Genomic DNA, 20,986 nt, shown 5'->3' on the forward strand with positions numbered 1-20,986 from the left:
TTATGCATATTATTTTTTAATGTCATAATATTATAAACAACCTATTCTGATTTCAATGACATAACAATAGGACAGATACAAATATTCTTGATTTTTTTTTTCTGAGTTTGATCCCACAACTGCTGGAAATAGCACGTCACTTTTTCTTAATATTATTTTGCATCTTTAATAATATGCACCAGGAAAGTGACTTGGCAGGACAAAAACACACACATAATAAACACATGATGTACAAAGTTAAAACAGACATATGATTTACACATTTACACAAAAATTAAAAAGATAAAAAAAATGTTGCTATATGAAGTGGACCTGTTTTTACATTCTTATTTAATGCATTAGGAATACATGATAAAATGCATACCTTGAATACAATGCAAGTCACTTTAGATAAAAGCATCAGCCAAATGAATAAATATTAAAAGCTGCATGCATAAAATGGTGCAATTCTCAGATATGGACAAATAAACGAGCCAAAAACATCCCTTAGGACCAAAAGCTAAGTGTTGGTGGTTAAATGAAATGCAAATTAATGTCTGCAGCATCTGCGCTCAACAAAACTATGCATTTACCCACATTATTTTTAGTGAATATCTGTACACACAATTTAGTCAAAATAAGATTCTGTTGTAATCCAAAGCATGCCACAAATGCTGCTGATAAATCTTAAATTGAACCAGAATATTGTTTTAAAACTTTCAGACTCATCAGTGCAGACGCCGAGGACCAGGCCTGTACAACTAGAGACGATATTAAACAAGGGTTCAACAGACACGGACAGATAAGAACACCATCATACAGGTGGGTCTGCTAAAGGAACAGAAGCTGTTCATGTTGAATTAATTATATAATATATGAAACATTCCTTGACTTTTTAAATCCCTGTTTCCAGGTCATGAACTTGGGCCAGACATTCTTCACCACCAAGTGAAAATCAGTTTATAGAAGAAGTCGTAGCTCTTGAAGAGAAACCCTTTGTCTATGCTGTGTGGTTGGATCTTTAGTTTATATCCTCTGGCTTCTATGTCCATTTTGACGCAATCTAACAGGTCTTCCACTGACGCGGGAGCTTTCCACGGACCGAAGCTCACCACGGACTCTCTCGGGGTGCCGAGACTGTCGATAGCGTTGTTGTATCTGGCTAAATCATCTTCTGTCCTCACCACACACACGATTATGTTGGAGTAGCGTGAGGCGATGGCCTCGGCTCTGGCCACCCTCACGATCACCTCCAGGTTTTCACGGTAATTCGGCACACGGGCCAAGAACTGCTGTCTCCCGACCGTCTCTCCGAAGAACAACGGCGTCTCCTCGATGGCTTTGACCAGAGGTTTGATGTCGTAGTAAAGCGCCTCTTTATGCACCTCCTGCAGGTGTTCAGTAGGAGGTTTCTCCATTCTGAGGTACTCGAGGATGTACCTGAAATAAGTCCCATCACGGTCTACGAAGTGACGGCCCTCAGAGTCCATCCGTTTGGTTGATCCGTTAAACAGGTCCGCCAGTGTGGAGTTTGGGAACTTACGGATGGTTCCCAGAGTGGTGCTGAAGACATGACCGCCGATGTTCAGCTGCACAACTTGGGATTTCTGTGGAGGGAGAAAATCGCTTTGATATACATTTAATGGTTAATATGAAAAATATGAGTCCACTGAAAGCCTCTGTGAACCTGCCCACTCTTTGTCATTATTGATTCATAGCAACACAACAGACTATGTAATGTCTCTAAGGTGCAACGATGTAAAGAGCAATTAAAGACCAACATTAACTGAGGCAACTTTTGTTGAATCATGCAACAAAAATAAGACATAATTCAGTAAACAGTCTGTAATCCTGTATATTTTAGTGTTTTATATATATATATATATATATATATAATATATATATATATATATATAAATAAAATGAACTGCTCAGGACCAACAAGGGACTCATGAACAACTAACACAAAACATAAAAACAGTCATGGATCATCCAGGAAATGACACACGTTATTAAGATGTAAACTTTTGAACAGGGTCATTTTTACAAATTCATTTATTATTTTGTCTTGTGGAGTATATATAAACATACATACTGTTATGTGAAATAGCTTAATATTATTACAATATATACTTTCACACACACACACACACACACACAATTTAATTTGTATGCACATTTGACAAATCTGATTCAAATAAATACTGATTAGTAATACTAATTATCTAATTAGTAATAATTATATATAATTTATAATCCTATATAATGTGTGTGTGCGTGTGTGTATAAAGACTCTAAAATTAAAGCAAAGATTGCTATATTTATATAACATATGCACTGTTGTGAAACTACCATGAATTCAGAGAACTTCTGGAAACATGGTACTGTCATGATACGAAAATACGATAGTACTGTTTGTGTATATAAAATAAAAACACCATGCATTTAGTTCTCTCTGAAAAACACGGTTATCAGATGCATTGACAGATGTTAGATACTACATTCTCAGTATTTGAATTTTTAAAATCATTTCCTCAGCCTCGTTTTGAAAATACATTAATGGTTTAATCTTTTACAAGCTTCCGCCTTAATAAGTACAGTGTATTAATAAGTACAGCACAGTATGTTCAAAACGTCTCGCGTGTGTTTGCTTTACAGGCGGTGCTGTGACAGTCTTCAACAGCACGCGATGACATAGCTATAATCTGTCAAAAAAACGATTTAATGTTACAAATACACATCTCAAGCGATTCGAAAGAATAGCTGCAACACAGAACAGCTGTTACATGAAACAGAACATTCACGATGAACATGTTACAAAGTGACATTCCATTTTCTGATGTGGATGTTTATTCTTGTTCCTCTATAATGTCTTACCGACTGCACAGGCGCTGAGGACTGCTGCCCAGGCGATTTATAGTCAGGTAAACTCATGATCTTCAGATGAAGCTTCTGTTGTTCACGCAGGTAGCAGCTGCTCAGGCTCTGAATCAGGTGTGTGTGAAACTTTGTAAGACCCACCCACTCACGGCACTGCTGCCTTCTCTTCTAGCTAATAAGGAACTATTTGCGAAAACACTGAAAATGGTTCTTAAACAGTTTAATTCAACAGTTCACTTACAAAACAGGCTTTAAACGGTGTTTGTTTTAGACAAGTACCATTGCAGTACAATGTAAATACCATGGTATACACGCATGTTAATCACTCAGCACAGCACTTTTACATGAGGGTTTGTTTCAGGTTTGTTTGTTTGAACAGCCATTAAACACACCTCTGGAGCAGTGGCTCTCTAAGGGACAGAAAGATGACTTCAGATAATTACAATTAAAAGACAAAACAAGCATTAAAATAAACAAAAAAATAGACTTTTTAATTTAACTTAATTTTAAAAGTGCTATTTTCCAAACTTAAAACAGCTCGAAAACATCCAATCTGTATATAATTTATATATAATGTATATATATATATATATATATATATATATATATATATATATATATATATATACATACATATGTGTGTGTGTGTGTGTGTACATGTATTTCGGTCTCTCTTATTCAGAAAATACCACACAGCTGGGAAGGTCATGAGGTCTTTGGATATTGTGCAATGAGGGGCCATGGAGTCAAATATATAAAACCACTCGATACAACATTATATTTAAGTTTCCCTCCATAATGTTACGATTTCATTACAATTAAACACTCTGCTTTATAATAAAAAAGTTGTTTTAAGCAGTTGTCGAAGCTTCTACTGTTAACACGACCTACAGGAGGACAGACTTCCAACTGTGTTCTGCTGCTCACGGTTATGTTTCACATCTTCAGGTAGATCACACTCAAAAGTGCTCAAAGCTTCTTTAAAACATTGCTCATTTGAAGAATGAAAACACACTGCTTTTCCCCATTTCTCATTTTATTAATTTTTTTTATACAGAAAAGTATAAGCCTTCCATCAATGATCGTCAACCTGGAAGAGACAAAAACATCATGTTAGGAAAAAAGCATCAAAGGCAAAAACTAGTCGGCAAGAAAAACCCCTTCTCAGACAAATGCCTCTACATCTTCAATCTGAGAGGACACGTGATCTCTGAGGAACTGAATCAGACGCACATAACGTGAGCCTGAGCCAGAGTCCTCAGAGACGGGCCTCGATCCGACTCGTCATCGTATCATCACTGAAGGGAACGTGGAGGTCAGTTTGGGGTTTTTAGGTCTTACCTCTTTATGGGGTTGGCACTGGGGCTCCCTGTGGCATGACTGGGACCTCGGGCTTGGCCCCCTTCTGTTCGGACACCGGGGTGGTGGGCAGGACCTCATCTTTGGGCTCCACGATGCTGACGTGGTCAGGCAGGGGCTTCTTGGGGCCGATCTTGCCGCTGGGATCCCAGGGAAGCATGATTTTCACCTTGATTCCAAGCACACCTGTATGAAGACAATCACACAGACACATCAAAAACTAGATAAGACAAGAACTAGTCAGCAAGAAAGAAAATAAAAAAACCCTTCTCAGACAAATGCCTCTACATCTTCAATCTGAGAGGACACGTGATCTGAGGAACTGAATCAGACGCACAGAACGTGAGCCTGAGCCAGAGTCCTCAGAGACGGGCCTCGATCCGACTCGTCATCGTATCATCACTGAAGGGTCAGCTGGCCGACAGAATCACATGGACATATTAATGGTGACCAGAAGTCAGTATAATACCATTTTATTCATGCATTCAGAACCTTCTCAGACTAACGCATCTAAACCATCACACAGCTCTGAGGAGCCAGGACTTGACTATTCTGAAACAATACAATTCTGGTTCAGTATATCATCACTGAAGGAAAGATATACACGCTTCTGAAATTACATTTGGAACAATCTTAAGTTACTAAATTTGTTAGACAACTGAGGTGTCATGCTAAACCTTATAGTTTTATATGGCAACAGGTTTGCACATTAAAGTCCAAGTATTTGAGACGATACATATTTATGTTCCCAGACTTTCTGATTTGATTTCAATTTGAGTCACAAGCTTTGAGCAAAATTCAATATAAACTCACTGAAAAAGGTTTGTTTCAACTGTGTGTTAAAATCAGTGCGTAAAATAAAAGGTTTACAATATTTTAGATGCCGAAGACAATATTTAAAATCTGTCTATAGTTTATTTTTTATTTTTTTTATAAAGACTCAACTTGCACTTAATATTACAAATATTTCTAAAATATTTGGAATTATTTAGTTTAGCAAGTTAAATTATAAATATATTTTAATTATTCTACATTAATTTTTTTTCTAATAAAATTCAGTATTTTTTTTTACACTAATACACAAGATTTGGCAAACGAAAATCCATAGTACTCATATTATGTCTAAAATAATAAAAAATGTAGTTTCTATTAAATTACGCTGTCGTTTTCTATTTATAGTACAGTAACTCTACTCTTTATTTAATCAATTTTTTAGTTTCTCTAACATTTTCACAGACCCCCTTGCAAAATAATGCAAGAATTTACTCAATATTTGACAAACTCCTAAAAATCTGAATTAATTTAAAAAAAAATTTGGATTCACTTGAATTTTATTCTACTCAAGGTATTGTACTGTTATCTCTTTTAATCCCATTTAAAAAAAAAAAAATTCTCTAAACATTTCCCCATTAAAATCCAACAATCTGCTAAAGATCTGACACAAATTATGAATATTACGTCTAAAAATTATTCATATTTAGAAAATACGTAGTTCGAGTTATTACACTTTCCCTACTTACAGTACTGCATTTCAGTACTCATTTTAATCCATTTTTATATATTTTTTCTCTAAACATTTCCAGAGACCCCCTAATAAAATGTGAATGTGACAATTTGCTAAAGATGTGACACAAATTAAACTTCCAGTCCATTTAATCTCACCCTGTCGGAGCAGTACGTGGCGGACAGCAGTGTCGACGTAGTAGTTAACGGGGTCTCCGCTGTGGATCATCAGGCCGTCCACGAACTTCATGGATTTGGCTCTCTGACCTCTCAGTTTACCAGAAACCACCACCTCACAACCCTTGGCCCCGCTCTCCATGATGAAGCGCAGAACACCGTAGCAGGCCCTGAGAAGAACAAACACGACCTCCAATCAAAAAGACACCAGATGAAGAAAAGAAAAGTAATCTACACTCCAACTAAACTCATGCATCCTTCTCAGACAAATGCCTCTATGTCTTCAAGAAAACAAGACTCGCTGCTTCGAGGACCTGAAGTCAGACGCACAGAACGCGAGCCTGACCCAGAATCCTCAAAGACAGCACCGGCCCCGTTCCGACTCGTCATCGTATCATCACTGAAGGGAGTTTCAGTCGGGAGCCCAATGCATGCTGGGAAGCGAACGCTCACCTACGGACAGCCAGTCCTCCGAGCAGCTTGTAGCGCAGAGACTCCGCCTGAGCGATGGCGCAGAGACCGCGGGTGGCGACCTTCTCAGCGTACAGCTACGATAAAAACACAATACTTCAGAACACGCCGACACGAACCACTTCTGGACCCCGTTCACACCCGTGTTCAGAACTGAACTCACCTCCACACTGCCTTCAGGGAACCCGAATCGTTTCTGAACGACGGCAGTCAGCTCACGAATGCGCCGGCCTTTCTCTCCCAGAACGTTCTGGGTCCTGAAGAGACAACAAGATAACGTTATCACACTTTAACCGTAAGGAGGTGCCCTCGTGATTCTTCCAGAGTAAGTTCTGCTGCGGAATTATCCACTAACATACATTTTTCTTTGTCACAGATTATGAAAATACATGTTCACTTGTTATTTTTTCTTTAAAACGAAGCTGTCCATATTTAGTAGATTGTGTTCAACACACAAAAGAGTGATGATCAGGTCAAGGTATAGAAAATCTACACTGATTTAAAAATAAAAACCATGCTGATACTCCAAAACAGAATTAAATCTGGAGAAATGGTACGGGTGCATCCCTAGTTCACCCACGTCATTGGTTTAAATGCACATTTTCAGCTTGTGCATGAGGAAGCGGTGCACACCTGGTGGCCAGGATGATGATTTCTGTTCTTGTTGGGGTGACACGGACCTCCACTCCGGAGTAGCCATCCTCGGCCAGCTCTCGGGTCAGAAACTCGTTCAGCTCGGCTTTGAAGATGCCATCTGACACAAACTGAGAGAGAAAGATGATGCAGAGTTTTATATGAACAGTAACATCTTGCTTGCAATGTTGAATGTCAATCAAAAATACAAGGCAGAGCTGACACTATATGCAGAATAACACATGTACACACTGTTAAATATAGTTAACTCTATATGATCAAGTGTCAAATTTCCAGCACTCTCACTAACGCTTAAATATCACTTCTGTATCGTATTATATATATTTGCAGCGCTCGAATCCGAAAGTCCAGTGCGCTTCTCCTGCCATGTTTCACTTCAGATTCAGAGAGGACAGCATCCGACTCAATCCACTCATACATCCTCATTAAATCCTCACCTGCACCGCTTCGATTATAGATAAGTTACATAGTAATCAGGCGCCGCTGTTATTTTGCACTCCTTCGCTCTCCTTACACAACTTTAAAGCGAAATTCATACCAACCTTTCTCTTCTTAGAGATTTGCACCGCCATATTGCCGGAGGCCGCAGACAGGAAAGGAATTGGCGGCGTGGCGGAAGTGCCTTTATGGTAACGAATCACTTCCGTATGACTGTGTGTGTGGTGATGGGAGCTGTAGTTTTCCTATCACATGCTGTAGTTCATCACATCGCCGTCCTTAAACAAATGTTTTAATAGGATAAATAGATGTGTGTTTGAATAAAGTTAAGTTAGTTAAGGTAAGATCAATAGCCTGTGATGAATTATGATTCTCTTTATTATTTATCTGTACAGTAAAACACACAAATTTGAGAATGTAAACAAACAGGAATTCTTTAGAATTCTTTTTTTCTTTTGAAAATTCAACCATTAAAATGAACCATGGTTTTATTGTAGTAAAAGTGTAGTAACCATGTTTTGTTTTGTTTTCTTTTGTTTTTGTTTTTTGGATATTGATAACCATTTGTATAACCACAGTTTTACTACAAATACCACGGTTAAACTATGGTAAGTATAGAAAAACCATGGTTAATGTGTGTGTTTTTTTGTTTTTGTTTTTTGGTAAAACCATGGTTAATTTTTGTAAGGGCTTACACATTATGAGAAAAGAAAAGACTGACACACACACACACACAAACACACACACACACACACATATATATTTATATTTATTTATATATAGCAATTTTTTCTAGCTTTAATACAAAACAAACTCATTTTATAGAATACAAAGTGAGCAAAATCATGCTTTTTGGATATGCAAGTCAACAATACAAAAAATAAATAAATAAAAACACGAAACAGTAAATGGATAATAATAATAATAATAATAATAATAATATATAATATATATATATATATATATATATATATATATATATATATATATATATATATATAAAAATACAGTAAATATTATATTGTGATACTCCGTGAGCTATAGTTTTAAAGAAATGTACGGCTTACATTTTCACACAGCTTTCTTCATCTTTTTGAGTTCTAAGGTATACGAGACAAATTAACATATTTTTTTTTTTAATTATGATAAATATGGATATAGTGGATTCAGATATTGAAAGGATGGCATAACCTCCATGTAATGATAGTCTAAAGATCTCCAGTTGGCACAAGGAAGAGTCTGGTGAAACCCTGATTCATCTGGTAAAACATTTTAAACCATCTTTAGAGCAATTGTCTAAAATAAAATTGAATGTACATAAGTCTAAATCATGCTGTACTGAAATAAATGTACCACAAAGAAAAATTTCTCCTGCAGTCCTCCAGTATCTGCAGACAGGTTGGATCAATAGACAGTTATAAATGTAAGATTTTTGCTTATTTTTATTGTTAGTTCTTGTAAAGTGTCGATGTAAATGGTTCTAATAAGACTTTGTGTTTGTGGCCTATCCCAAACTACTAGCCAAAACAATGAGTGTTTTATACATCATAAACTGTCTACTGACATGCTTTCAGAAAGCAGTACAGAAATAGTGTTAAAAAGAAAAGATCAATACTAACCCAGTCAGTGTTTTTATCATTTGCACAATTAAAAATGCATGATGTTTAGATAATGAGACGGAAGGAGGGCCTGTTGCATGCTCAATGTTCCAATGAAAGAAATAACCATTATTTATTCATGTTTATAGATTAAAATGCAATTGCTTGTGGGGAAAAAAACATTTGTTATTGTCAGCTGGAAGCAACACAACTATAATGTTCTTCAGAATTAGATTGATCGAATGCTTTACGTACTGACAGAAGATGATGAAAGAAGAATGATGGATGTTTGCTCACTCTGAACTCAGCTCCATATGTGCATCTGCAGTATTCTCTCAGTCTGGGGAAAACTCCCTGCCTTACTAATGCATTTTGGGAACATTCATAAAGACAAAACATTTCACAAATAAAACCAAATGCAACATTTCATTCATTACAGATGTGCTGTACTTCATTGTTAGATATAGAAGTAAAGTTCTCAGTTACATTATGGGTAGTTATACTTTGGTAAAGTTAGAAATGTAAGCTTTTATTCCTTGAAAAAGCAAAACAAAACAAAAGAAACAAAGAAAGAAGACAAATTCCTGTAGCCACTAAAACACTGATTTATTCAAGTTCAGATTTATCTGTAGGGGTATAAACATTTAAACTAAAACCAACTGTGATACCTTCTGGGTTGGAGCACAAATAAACTTTAGCACAAGCCCTTTCATTTCCTTCAGAGTCAAAGTTTCTTGTTCATTCCATGTGGCAACATAAAATGAGCATGCTGAAACATTTTGTTCTTGTGGAAATATGTGAAAAATCTACGCATTACCCTGTGGACGGAGAAAAGATGAAGGCGAGGAGGACAACCGCATGTTTTGCCTTGTATCTCATTTACACTGAACTCTGGGAGAACCGTCCCACTCTTTAGAAAACTGATAAAACAGTCTGACATCATCCAGCAAAAACACACTCTAGATGTAAAAAGAATTTTGAAACATTCTAGACACTTCCTACAGGAAGTAGTACGAAATTTGAATGAATTTAGAAGTCATTTAAATTAAGCATTTAACATTTAAATTTTAAATTAAATAAAAAAATGTAATTTTAATAAAATTAATATTTCATAGTCATAAGATTTTTTGTTGTGAAAGGAAGTATTTAACCTTTAGATGTTCAAATGTCTTTGTCTTCAAATGTTTGTCCACTTAGAAAAAATAATATAAGCTGTATTTTGTTTTTACTATTTCCTATGGAATAGGTTTGCATTTGTTTGCAGCTGTTTTTTCTACAATATAGGGGCTGAATAAAATTAAAAATATACATTTTCTATGAAAATAAACACTAAACATTAAATACAACTTATAAAATAAAAGAAATTAAATATTTGAAGTTGCAATTTATGCATTTACATCTGGCTACGTCAGAAAACAGAAACAAACAGAAGCACTTTCCCCAATTTTTTATTTAACATTTGTACACAATAAATACAAATAATTTTACAGCTAATAATATGCAGAAAGAATATTTTTCACCTGTTCTCTGATATTGTCACTGCAGCAACAGTCAATTGTTGTTATTCCATGTTTTTTATTTTTATTTTTTGTCTAGCAGCTCGGAATCACCTTCAAATTTTAATAAATGTAAATAAAATCAGAAATAAAAACAACTAGAATATGCAGCTAATGCTATTGAAGAAGCTCCAGAGAGTTGAAACTGGCCGAGAAAACTGGGAGCGCAATTTAAAAAATGCAAATGAAAATATCAAAATTTGCATTCGTTTCGTAGACGAGAACAGTTTTTGACACAATGGGCTTTAACCTCTAACCATAAACTTCAAAACAAGTTTGATAACATTCAAAAGATCTCAATGAGATCAACAAGAAAATAGGTTGTGACAGAGGAATATAGAAACAAAGCGAAGATACTCAAAACATCTTCCACTCGGATTAAAAAAAAAAGTTTTTTTTTTTTTCCTCCCACGTCTCGCACACGTTCGTTTGGTGATGACCCTGTTCCTGCTTAACAGAACTATGCTACCATTTCACAAAATGGATTTTTTTTTATTCTTTCCACTATCTATATTATGGAATCAGCATAATAACTCCGTTCTCTTTCAAACGTTATGGGAAAACTACAATCAGTCACTCTCTAACGAGATCAATAACACGACGCTGGGCAGCTTCATCATCCAAAAGAGGCAGCTGGGATACACGGACATTTAAAAAAAAAAAAAAAAAAAAAACAGAGCAAATTGAGGGGTCAAAACACAGAAACTTCGGAAAAAGATCAAGATATGCATGAAAATACTGTGGAAATTAATGAAATCTAAATAACAGGCATTGCTTATTAAAGATGAAGTGTCTTCAACTGCAAAAAAGATAAACTTATAGCTGCCCCTTGTAGGGAGGAAATGCACTTAGGACACAATAATAGGTTTGAATTCATTGGCAATAATTAAAATGAAAAATCCCCATGATGATCCACCTTTTCTGTGCTTGTTGGAGGGAATCCTTCCCATCACATGACAGTGAGAAATGCATTAGGCCGGAAAAGCACTTTAGCTGATACTTGTATATTGATCAGCATATTTCCATGATTACGTTCCGCCCAAACAGACGCAGACACATCTTTAGATCGCTCTCACACGCCTTTCTGAGGACTAAATATTAGTAATACATACAAACACTGGTCTTCATAATGAAAAGTTGAGGAAAAGGATATAGCTATGTAGTTAGTACTTTTTTTTCTCAGATGAACACAAGACAGAAAGAAGCTAAACCGATGAAAAAAAAAAAAAAAAGCGAAGTAACCAGCCTTCCTCTCTTTTTAACCCTCGTTCTCCTCTTTTTCCACTACCGCTTTTTGTCCTTGTAGCCTTTTATATACAGTTCCCTTTCTCCGTTATGACCTGTAATGTTTAACGTGAATATAACATTCCTATGAGGACAGTAATGTACTGTGCTATTACATATGAAATACGTAAATGGTAGGACTATTCGTGGCTGACCCCCTTTTTCACATCCCAGAATTCCTAGTATTGCATGTTTGGCTCTTCAAAAGCCACTGAAGAGATGGATGTGCAAGTGTAGCCTCTTTTAAACTCTTGCTAAACCCTTGTATTCGATTCCTTTCTGTGTTTTTAGATGCACACTTACACATCAACCATGATTTTGCAAAACTGAACTGCCATTGAGTGAATTAACAAAGTTCCTGTTACACGATAAAGTCATTACGAATACAAGGATTAGAGTTTGGCATGAAAGCAGTTTAAGGCACCAAACAGTGTGTGACGCCAGAAGAGGTGTTTGTATTTTATGAAAAAGGGATGCCTTTGAGATGCTGTTCTCCGCCCCCTCGGGGATCTAAGGATGCTCATAGGGCAGGTTAATGCATGCCCCGCCCCTTCCGTGAGGAGTGGGAGGGGTTAGAGGTCAGATGGGGTTTGTTCTCAATCCACTAGGGCGGCGCTCTACACCAGCGTGATCTCCACCTCTTCGGTTTTCTCCACCTGTTTGCGAGCGTGCTGCTTTGGAGGAGGAGGTGCCGCCCGAACCTACAGACACACAAAATAACACCGTTTAATAGAGAAATTAAGTGAAAATGTGTAGGTCCCCTAAAAATAAAGAATAAAAAATATTATATTTATATAACATTTATAAAACCATATTTACACAATAAAAATATATCATAATAAATAGTAAATATATAATAATAAATATATTATAAACTATTTAAATACATTTATTTTTTATTTTTTATTAACTATTTTTATTGTTATTTTATTTAAAAAAGAGAATTAAGCTGGGAAAATGTGCTTGATTGTTAAAAAAAATAACATCATTATAAATCTTAATAAATAAGTCTAAAATAGACTTCATTTTCTTTATGAAAAATATAATTTGTTATTTTTTCGAGGATAAAATCTGGTCTATATGTGTTACTGACAGGATTCATGAGATTCACAAAGATAAAAATCTCTATGTATAAAATGTTAAAAATATATAAATATATATTAATGGAAGTTACTGTATATAAAGTTATAGAAATAAGTTATAAAATATATATTTATCTGGACTAGTGAGCAACATCTGAAATCAAAGTGATTCAGACAAAAAAAAAAAACACTTAGCAATCTGTATTTTTGTTTTGTTTGTAAATATTTCTTTAAATGTAAGAAACTGCAAGGGTTATTATAGTTAACTAAAACCACTTTTTGTTACTAATATATATATATATATATTTTAACCAAACTAATTTTATTTCAGCTTTCTCCTTTTCATTTAGTTTAACTTGATTTCCTAAAATAACTGAAATAAAATGGCTAAAAATATATATAGAAGATATATTTATAAAAACAAAAAATGAATAAAATTGAGAAAAACACACACACACACACAAAAAATTTAAACTTTTACTACAATAAAAATAAAAAACTGAAAATATATATATAATTTTTTTTTTTTTAATTAATAAAAACTATTATAAATATACTATAATAAAAACTATACTAGTTATCTCAGTTTAACTAAAATAACACTAGAAGCAGCAAGATCTTACACATAACTTTAAATGCAGGAAGCTCACAAAACCAGTATAAAATAAACACATCTGAGCGCTGTAGTGTTCACATACAGGTCTGAGTTTTCCAGGGCCGGATCCGTCCGGAGCGAGTCTCAGCAGCTGGGAGAAGCCTGGGCTCTCTGGACTTAAGCTGGAATTGTGATCTAAACCAACCAAATCTGGGTATATTTTTATAAAGAAAGAAGGGATTGTTGGACAGAGTAACACAGCAGGATTCATGACAGTGTCTCACTATGAACGGTGGCTTTCTGCGGGACGGGCAGTTTGTGTTCTCCGTTGACAGACGGTGAGCGGGGCAGCGAGGCGGCGCTGCTGGTCTCTGGACTCGTGTACGGACTGCAGGGCGGCTGGTCGTACAGCGGCAGAGGAGGAAGTGATGAATGAAGCCTTTGGCACGGGGACACCTGGAGATGACAACACATGTTAGCTTGCTAAGCTAGCGTCTCCTTACCAAGCCCCAGGTAAACCTTCTGATCCTCCTTATGACAGACAATGTTAACAAACACTAGTGTCTAAAAGTTTGGGGTCAGTAAAAGAAATTAATACTTTTATTTAGCAAGAACGCATTAAATTGATCAAATGTGACAGTAAAGACATATAAAATGTTAAAAATAGTTCTATATCAAATAAATGCTGTTCTTTTCAACTTTCTATTCGTCAAATAATCCTGAGGAATAAATAATGTATAATGGTATCCAAAAAAATAAAAAAATAAATAAAATGAAGCAGCCCAACTGTTTTCAACATTAATAATCTTTCTTGAGCAGCAAATCAGCAGATTAGAATGATTTCTGAAGATCATGTGACACTGAAGACTGGAGTAATGATGCTGAAAATACAGCTGCGCATCACAGAAATAAATCACATTTTAACATAGATTCACATAGAAAACAGTTATTTCAAATTGTATAATTATATAACATTTTAAATAATAATATTTAACAATATTATGGTTTTTATTGCATTTTTAATCAAATAAATGCAGCCTTGTTGAGAATAAAAGCCTTCTTTCCAAAAACATTTTTTTTTAAATTGAAAACTTAATCATAATGAGGCATTTAATTGTCATAGAACTTTATTATTATTTTAGGCATAACAAGCAACATAATTTAGCATCATTATACGAAAAACCAGAATTAGTATTTTAGAGAATCGCGTGATTAAAGTACAGTTTTATTATGACTGTATTTACATGATTAGCTCCATCAAGATAAAGAGAAAGGCTTTTTTCGATGTGGCCGGATAAAGTTGATTACAGGAAGGAAGCTGCCAGGCCTCAGACATCAAACCCACTCACAGTAAGTGTGGCCATAACGCAGAGACCCGTCTCACCTGTGTGTCTGTTCCCCAGTGAGAGTCTCCGTTCTCTGCGGCGGTCAGGTCCTCCACCAGCACGGACGGAAAGACGCCCACTCGACCGTTAAACTCGCCCTCCCAGAAGCCGTCGTCCTCCTGGTTGTCCTTGTTGAGGATGCGGATGATGGCTCCCTCAGGGAACGACAGCTCGTCATCCGTCTGACCCTCGTAGTCGTACATGGCCTTGACAAAACTCACTGGGAGAGACGGAGAGGAAAAGATGAGGTTATTAATACAGCTCAGTCAGGTTAGACGGAATACTGGATTATAATGCAGTCTTTACAATGGCACGCACTGTTTCAAGGTCTGAGATCAAGTCTTTTTCACAGCTTGCAACTTTCAAAAGTGTTTTATGGAGTTTTTGTCAGCCAAAAGTTTGGGGTCTGTAAGATTTAATTAAAATAAGTCTCTTATGCTCAGCAAGGCTACATGTATTTGACCAGAAAGCTAAACATTATTACAATTTACTATTTAAAAAATATTTTGAAATGTCATTTATTTCTGTGATCAAAGCTGAATTTTCAGCATCACTCCTCAAGTCACATGATCCTTCAGAAATCATTCTAAAGAAACATTTCTGATTATTATCAATGTTGAAAACAGTTGTGCTGCTTCATATTTTTGTGTGGCAACAGTGATGCATTTTTTTTCTTCAAGATTCTTTGATGAATAGAAACTTAAAGAACAGCATTTGTTTGAAATGTAAATCTTTTGTAACATTACAAATGCCTTTGCTGTTACTTTTGGTAATACATGCAGGCTAAATAAAATGCTTTATTTCAGATATGTTGAATTATTGTTTTAGACCTTATTTATTTCTAGGCTGATTCCCTGATATTTAAAAAAAATTACCTTGTAATTTTTTTTTTTTTTTTAATTTTTTTTAGACCTTATTTATTTCTAGGCTGATTCCCTGATATTTCAAAGTTCTCCATGTTTGCAAAACAAAACAAAACAGTAGTTCCATGACACATTTTCACGAATAAAGGTCAGAATGAACATTTAGACGTCATGACTCACACAAACCATCTGCATCTGTGTGTGTGTGTGTGTGTGTGTGACTCACTGCTGCTGTCTCCGTTGAAGCTGCCTGATGCCAGCTCAGGCTCAGTGGAGTTGCTGGAGGAGTGTGAGCGTGCGTCCAGAGCAGCGAGGGACTGGAGCATGCTCAGGACGCTGTTGGACGTGGGGAACTGCAGGTACTTCTCAGGGACGTAGCCCACATGACCGGACTTATTCCGCGCCTGGAACCAACCAGGACAACATTTAGCAGCAGTCACCCACACACAATCTGCAGACTTGAATCCCATTTTTTTCATTGATTTTGGGAGAAAAACTCAGCAACTGATCTAAACATGATAAATGGGTTAAACAGTGCTAAGAACATTACAATCAAATGATTAAAAATAATAATAGCCAATTGATAATAATCACCAAAATATTTAATAACCAAACATGCAAGGACAAAGACCCACATGGAATCTGCACAGACTCTGTAGAAAGTTCCACAGAATTCAAACGACCGGAATTCAAAAAGTTTGCGAATGGAACTTTCGGAACAACACCGGAATTCAAATGGAATCTACAGACTTTAATATCCTTTTCTGCAAAGTAAGAGATCTCTGAAATGACTGGTAAAATGTGTTAAAGTATGCATGAAATTAAAATTAATTCTACATATTTTTTTAAAACGAATGTTACAGATCGTATTGTGAACAGTTCATCCATGCATACTTTTTTTTTGACCTTGTAATTTTGTAAAAAATGTCTTGGATCTTCCAGTGAAGGCGCCAGTCTTCTCTCTGGCGATGTATGCTGGACTTAAACCCGGCTCTCCACAATCGACTGCAAGCTCACATCTCAAAATCCAATCTGCAACGTCACATAGAACCAAGATCCCGTCCTATGTTTTTTCTCAGTCTATGATCTGTTACACTGTGATACAAGTCACAACACCAACAAAAAGATGCAGCTACTTTCATCTCACTGTGACTTTAAACAGAACTAAAAGAATAATAATTATTCATAAAATAATAATAAACTAATCTAAAAAATGACTAATCAAACTCATAAACAGGCTCACATGGAATCTGCAACCATTAAAAATTCAGCAGAAAGTTGTCCAAAAAAAGTATAATTCAAAACGTTCGGTAATAACCAGAATTGAATTGGAATTCTGTGTAAATCTCATCTTGAGATGCAAGACACAAAAATCCTTTTCTTCTGTACCTCTTACTGAACTGCAGTCTGATTGAAAGAAACTTCAGCAGGTTGTGTTGAACTGCTGAAATAAGCCCAGGTTTGATTGGTTTACCTTCACCCAGTCCTCCATGTCTCCGTCTTCTATAACCTCCAACATCTGATGCTCATCGATCGTTAGTTCGTCAGGCTGAGAGGCCTGAGAGAAAGAGAGAGGTTAACAGACTGTTGTGCAATGCAAGTCAAATGTGCAGGTTAACAGTTTTCCAGAAATCAGCTGCTTCCCAGACGCAGATGCAGTAAAATGCAGGGGTGTAACAACCTGACTTCAACATAGTTTAGTAGACAATCATTACAATCTTGAAATATTTATTTTGTTCGGCTGCAGAATAATGGTTAAAAATATGAAGCACACAAAACTGACAACCTGAAGCCAATAACAACCGGCTACATTAAAATACAATAACTGCGCAAGTGATAAATTGAAGTCCACTATGACGACCAATTATTGACCAACATCTGCATCGCAGCAGATCAGTTAGGACATCATGTTATGTTATGCTATAACTGAATTATAGAAATTTACATTTATTAATTTAAAGAATACTTTTATTTAAAAAAATGAGAACAACACTGTAATTTTTTTAAACAGGTGCTATTATTTATTTAAATATTTGTAATATATTAATGTAATTTTATGTGCATAAATAAAATATATACATCTATTTAAACCCCATTTTTATTTGTAATAAATGTTAAATAAAATTTAATACATTATAAACATTTAAAGCTTATTAATATAATTTTATGTATAATTTATTCTAAATAAAAATAAAAACTTTTTTATTTTTATTTATAATAAATAAAATTATATTAATAAATGATAAATATTTATTAAACATTTGATAAATATTTATTAAAATTAAAAAAGTTTTTTATACAAGTAAAAGTTTTTCATCTAATATTTATATTTTATTCCAACTTTATTTCTAAAAACAACAACAACAAAAAAAAGATTTGTACTAGTTTTAGTTTAAGTTAACAACCAACAGCACTGGTCGTGCCGCACTTTTCGGGTCGCTCCTCAGCCCGAGTGGAGTGTGTGAGTGGGTCTGTTTTACCTTGTATGAGTAGAGCACCTTGCAGGTGAGCGGGTAGTTCCTCAGGGTTCCTGACGGACTCGAGCTGCTGTCGTCGTACGTCTCCATGTTCTCTTCTAATTCTTCTCCTTCCTCTCTGTCCAAATCCACCGTGGTCTACAGAAACACCACAATGAGTGTCACTACACTGACACAGCACTAGTTGCTTCAGTATCAGTCAGTAAGCTTTCAAAAGTCTGGCAGAGGGCTTTCTTTGTGAGCGAACATACAACGGACAGACCAACAGACCAGCGTTCCATAGGTGTGCACTCTACTCAATAACCGCCCACTCTGATGGGATAATCTCATTGGACTAGAGAGGATCAGGTGACCTTTTTTTTCCCAGGAGATAAAACGTGGCAAAACGAAGAATAAAATCATCAACAAAGGACACAGGCATTGGACACCCATACCTTCACAGGTGCTCAATGTGCATCTCACAGAACCGGATTCAACTGGTTACAGTAACGGATGAAAACTGATCCCGAGTCAGTCAGTGAAGGTCAAGTGAGGTCACTGTAATCTGTAACCTGTGATGTGGTGGGCGGAGACTGATCTAAAGGCCACACCCACTGCTGACATTAAATTGCTTGTGATGAGGTAATAAAGATTAGACTGTGAGGTCACTGTTATCTACTGCATCATATTTGATACAGGAATTTCTTAAGGCCTCTGTATTATCAACACACACAAGGTCGTCTGATTAAGAGTTTTAAATAAAAATATTACTGGGAGATACTTAGAGTGGCAGCTGATATTTATATGCATTTAATGTAAGGAGTCTGTTATATTGTTTATAAAAATCTCTGATTTTAACTGTCAGAAAGTCATCACTTTTTGGCCAAATAAAAAATGCATCTGTACAAATTGCACATTTTTGTTCAGTTTTGGCCTCTGATTAAAATATATTCAACTAGTATCACAAATGAGCCATAAAATCCTGATGATTGGCCAAATAAAGATATGCATCTGTAGGTCACTATATATTTGCACATATTTATGCAGGATATTTCTTTCTATATTATGTCGCTGATTAAACTCTGGGAATACTTATGAGTGGCAGCTGATATTTATATGCATTTAATGTAAGGAGTCTGTTATTGTTATAAAATCTCTTTGATTTACATTACAAACTATCAGAAAGTCATCACTTTTTGGCCAAATAAAAATATGCACCTGTACAAAATTGCACATTTTTGTTCAGTTTTGGCCTGGTTTTGAATAAAACTTCATATTCTCACTAGATCACACTATATAAGCCATAAAAGCCTGATGATACTCAACAAAGAGCATATGCATATATATATATATATATATATATATATATATATATATATATATATATATATATATATAAAGTTTTTTTTTTGAACTGTTATTGCATATGTCAGGCTTTACAGGCTTGAAGCCTCATCTCTGCACAGATGTGTGTAAACTAGCTCCAATAACTTTCTCTTTTCATTTCATATATGCTTTTCTCATCTCCTCTCATTCTCTCATCCTAAAATATCCTCGTCTGAAAATAAACCGAGGGACAGAGATCAGCAAAAGCGTGGTTGAGTTTAATCCAGGTTTACCAAACTCACATCAGTTGCTGCTGTCTCTTCTTGTCTTTATCTTTCTTATGTCTCTCTGTCCGTGTGCTGCAGGGTGCTGTGAGCTGAATATTAAACCACAGACGGAGGTCAATCTGTCTACGCTGTGGGATAAACTCCGCTACATTATTTAGATTTCTGCTGTCTTACCTAAAATCACTCGATCTTTACAATGACCTTGATGCACTACGCTACACTCCTGCTTTACACTATGTGGATGTTTTAGCCTCGCAGCGCTTCACACTTGTGCTTAACCACATTACTGCACTTTACTCATACTTTACTCGAGTACTACGGTGCACATAAATTTATACTCCAATCTGACCTCCGATTAGTCAACTTGCAGCACATGTAACTAGCAGTTAATCAAGTGGTAACCAGTCTTATTTTTCTGATTCAAATTACACCAATCTCTGTTTTTATGTAACTGATTTTAATAAATCATAAATAGTTATGACCAGTCTTTCAGAATAAAATTAGATGACTAACTTTTAAGACTAGTTTAAGCAGTTTATGCAACGGCCCCAGATCGACTCTTAACTTTCAACTGGAAACTGATCAATGCAGGTGGGAAAATCTTTGCTTTTGAATAAAGAGGGTGCTCACTGAGAGAGAGAGGTCGTGGGTGGTGAGGGCGGGCAGCGACGCCCAGCGCTCGTTCTCCAGCTCTTCCATCACCTGGTTCATGGCGCTCTTCAGCCACGTGTCCACAGAAACACCCACCTGCCGCAGGAGGTCCAGACGCGCTTCTGCTTTCAGCTTTATCGTCTGAAAAAGACAGAGGAACATTTCATTTTAAGAAATAAATACCTTTAAGTACTATAATGCTAAAACTGAAATAAAAATAAATTAAAGTTAAAAATATAAAAAAAATGAAGAAAACAAACTAATATTACAATTAAAGCTAAATAAAAATAAAAATAAACAACAGCTTTACGTGTACTCTAGCAAAACAACTGAAATTAAAATGATTAAAGTTTTTGGTAATTGAAAAAGAGCTGAAATAAAATAAAAAAATATTACATGTAAACCATGAAGAATGAAAATTAAAATATTGTTTTGGCAATTA

At 35.6% G+C, this 20,986-nt stretch overlaps 3 protein-coding genes and 3 non-coding genes across 8 annotated transcripts in view; all 6 read right to left on the reverse strand.

Moving 5' to 3' along the window:
• Positions 1 to 75: 75 nt before the first annotated feature.
• LOC122148620 (BTB/POZ domain-containing protein KCTD14-like) lies at positions 76 to 3,016 on the reverse strand. The gene is made up of 2 exons (XM_042775708.1): positions 2,857 to 3,016; positions 76 to 1,586 (listed from the first exon to the last, which is right to left on the reverse strand). Exons 1-2 carry the CDS (start codon positions 2,911 to 2,913, stop codon positions 918 to 920), a joined length of 726 nt encoding a protein of 241 aa, XP_042631642.1. The 5' UTR covers positions 2,914 to 3,016; the 3' UTR covers positions 76 to 917.
• A 1,002-nt stretch (positions 3,017 to 4,018) lies between these two features.
• Positions 4,019 to 4,163, reverse strand: LOC122148688. The gene has a single exon (XR_006162559.1). It is a non-coding gene; the product is annotated as a small nucleolar RNA SNORD15 (small nucleolar RNA).
• Positions 4,164 to 4,200: 37 nt separating this feature from the next.
• Positions 4,201 to 7,702, reverse strand: LOC109063295 (40S ribosomal protein S3). Its single transcript, XM_042775710.1, has 6 exons — positions 7,566 to 7,702; positions 7,003 to 7,133; positions 6,533 to 6,626; positions 6,352 to 6,446; positions 5,881 to 6,068; positions 4,201 to 4,404 (listed from the first exon to the last, which is right to left on the reverse strand). The coding sequence occupies exons 1-6, from the start codon at positions 7,593 to 7,595 to the stop codon at positions 4,205 to 4,207; spliced, it is 738 nt and encodes a 245-aa protein (XP_042631644.1). The 5' UTR covers positions 7,596 to 7,702; the 3' UTR covers positions 4,201 to 4,204.
• LOC122148687 lies at positions 4,484 to 4,626 on the reverse strand. Its single transcript, XR_006162558.1, has one exon. It is a non-coding gene; the product is annotated as a small nucleolar RNA SNORD15 (small nucleolar RNA).
• Positions 6,155 to 6,304, reverse strand: LOC122148686. The gene has a single exon (XR_006162557.1). It is a non-coding gene; the product is annotated as a small nucleolar RNA SNORD15 (small nucleolar RNA).
• A 2,789-nt stretch (positions 7,703 to 10,491) lies between the features above and the next one.
• Positions 10,492 to 20,986, reverse strand: part of LOC109063294 (F-BAR and double SH3 domains protein 2-like) — an 82,447-nt gene continuing 71,952 nt past the window's right edge. For all 3 annotated transcript variants that reach the window (XM_042775713.1, XM_042775711.1, XM_042775712.1), the window contains 8 exons: positions 20,524 to 20,685; positions 18,305 to 18,439; positions 17,299 to 17,382; positions 16,051 to 16,228; positions 14,961 to 15,181; positions 13,861 to 14,032; positions 13,680 to 13,771; positions 10,492 to 12,600 (listed from right to left, as the gene is read on the reverse strand). In XM_042775713.1, coding sequence (XP_042631647.1) covers positions 12,517 to 12,600; positions 13,680 to 13,771; positions 13,861 to 14,032; positions 14,961 to 15,181; positions 16,051 to 16,228; positions 17,299 to 17,382; positions 18,305 to 18,439; positions 20,524 to 20,685 — 1,128 coding nt within the window. In that variant the 3' untranslated portion in view covers positions 10,492 to 12,516. The remainder of the gene's footprint in view (positions 12,601 to 13,679; positions 13,772 to 13,860; positions 14,033 to 14,960; positions 15,182 to 16,050; positions 16,229 to 17,298; positions 17,383 to 18,304; positions 18,440 to 20,523; positions 20,686 to 20,986) is intronic.

This window comes from Cyprinus carpio, chromosome A18, assembly GCF_018340385.1.
Source record: "Cyprinus carpio isolate SPL01 chromosome A18, ASM1834038v1, whole genome shotgun sequence".
Taxonomy (NCBI): domain Eukaryota; kingdom Metazoa; phylum Chordata; class Actinopteri; order Cypriniformes; family Cyprinidae; genus Cyprinus; species Cyprinus carpio.

Bases quoted from the DNA above. Each gene is read 5' to 3' on its own strand.
- LOC122148620 (XM_042775708.1), bottom strand. From the start codon at position 2,913: ATGAGTTTACCTGACTATAAATCGCCTGGGCAGCAGTCCTCAGCGCCT. The intron at 1,587-2,856 runs GTAAGACATTAT...CTCCCTCCACAG, and splicing joins CCTCAGCGCCTGTGCAGTCG to AAATCCCAAGTTGTGCAGCT.
- LOC109063295 (XM_042775710.1), bottom strand. From the start codon at position 7,595: ATGGCGGTGCAAATCTCTAAGAAGAGAAAG. The intron at 6,627-7,002 runs GTGTGCACCGCT...TTGTCTCTTCAG, and splicing joins ATCATCATCCTGGCCACCAG to GACCCAGAACGTTCTGGGAG. The intron at 6,447-6,532 runs GTGAGTTCAGTT...TTTTTATCGTAG, and splicing joins TCCCTGAAGGCAGTGTGGAG to CTGTACGCTGAGAAGGTCGC.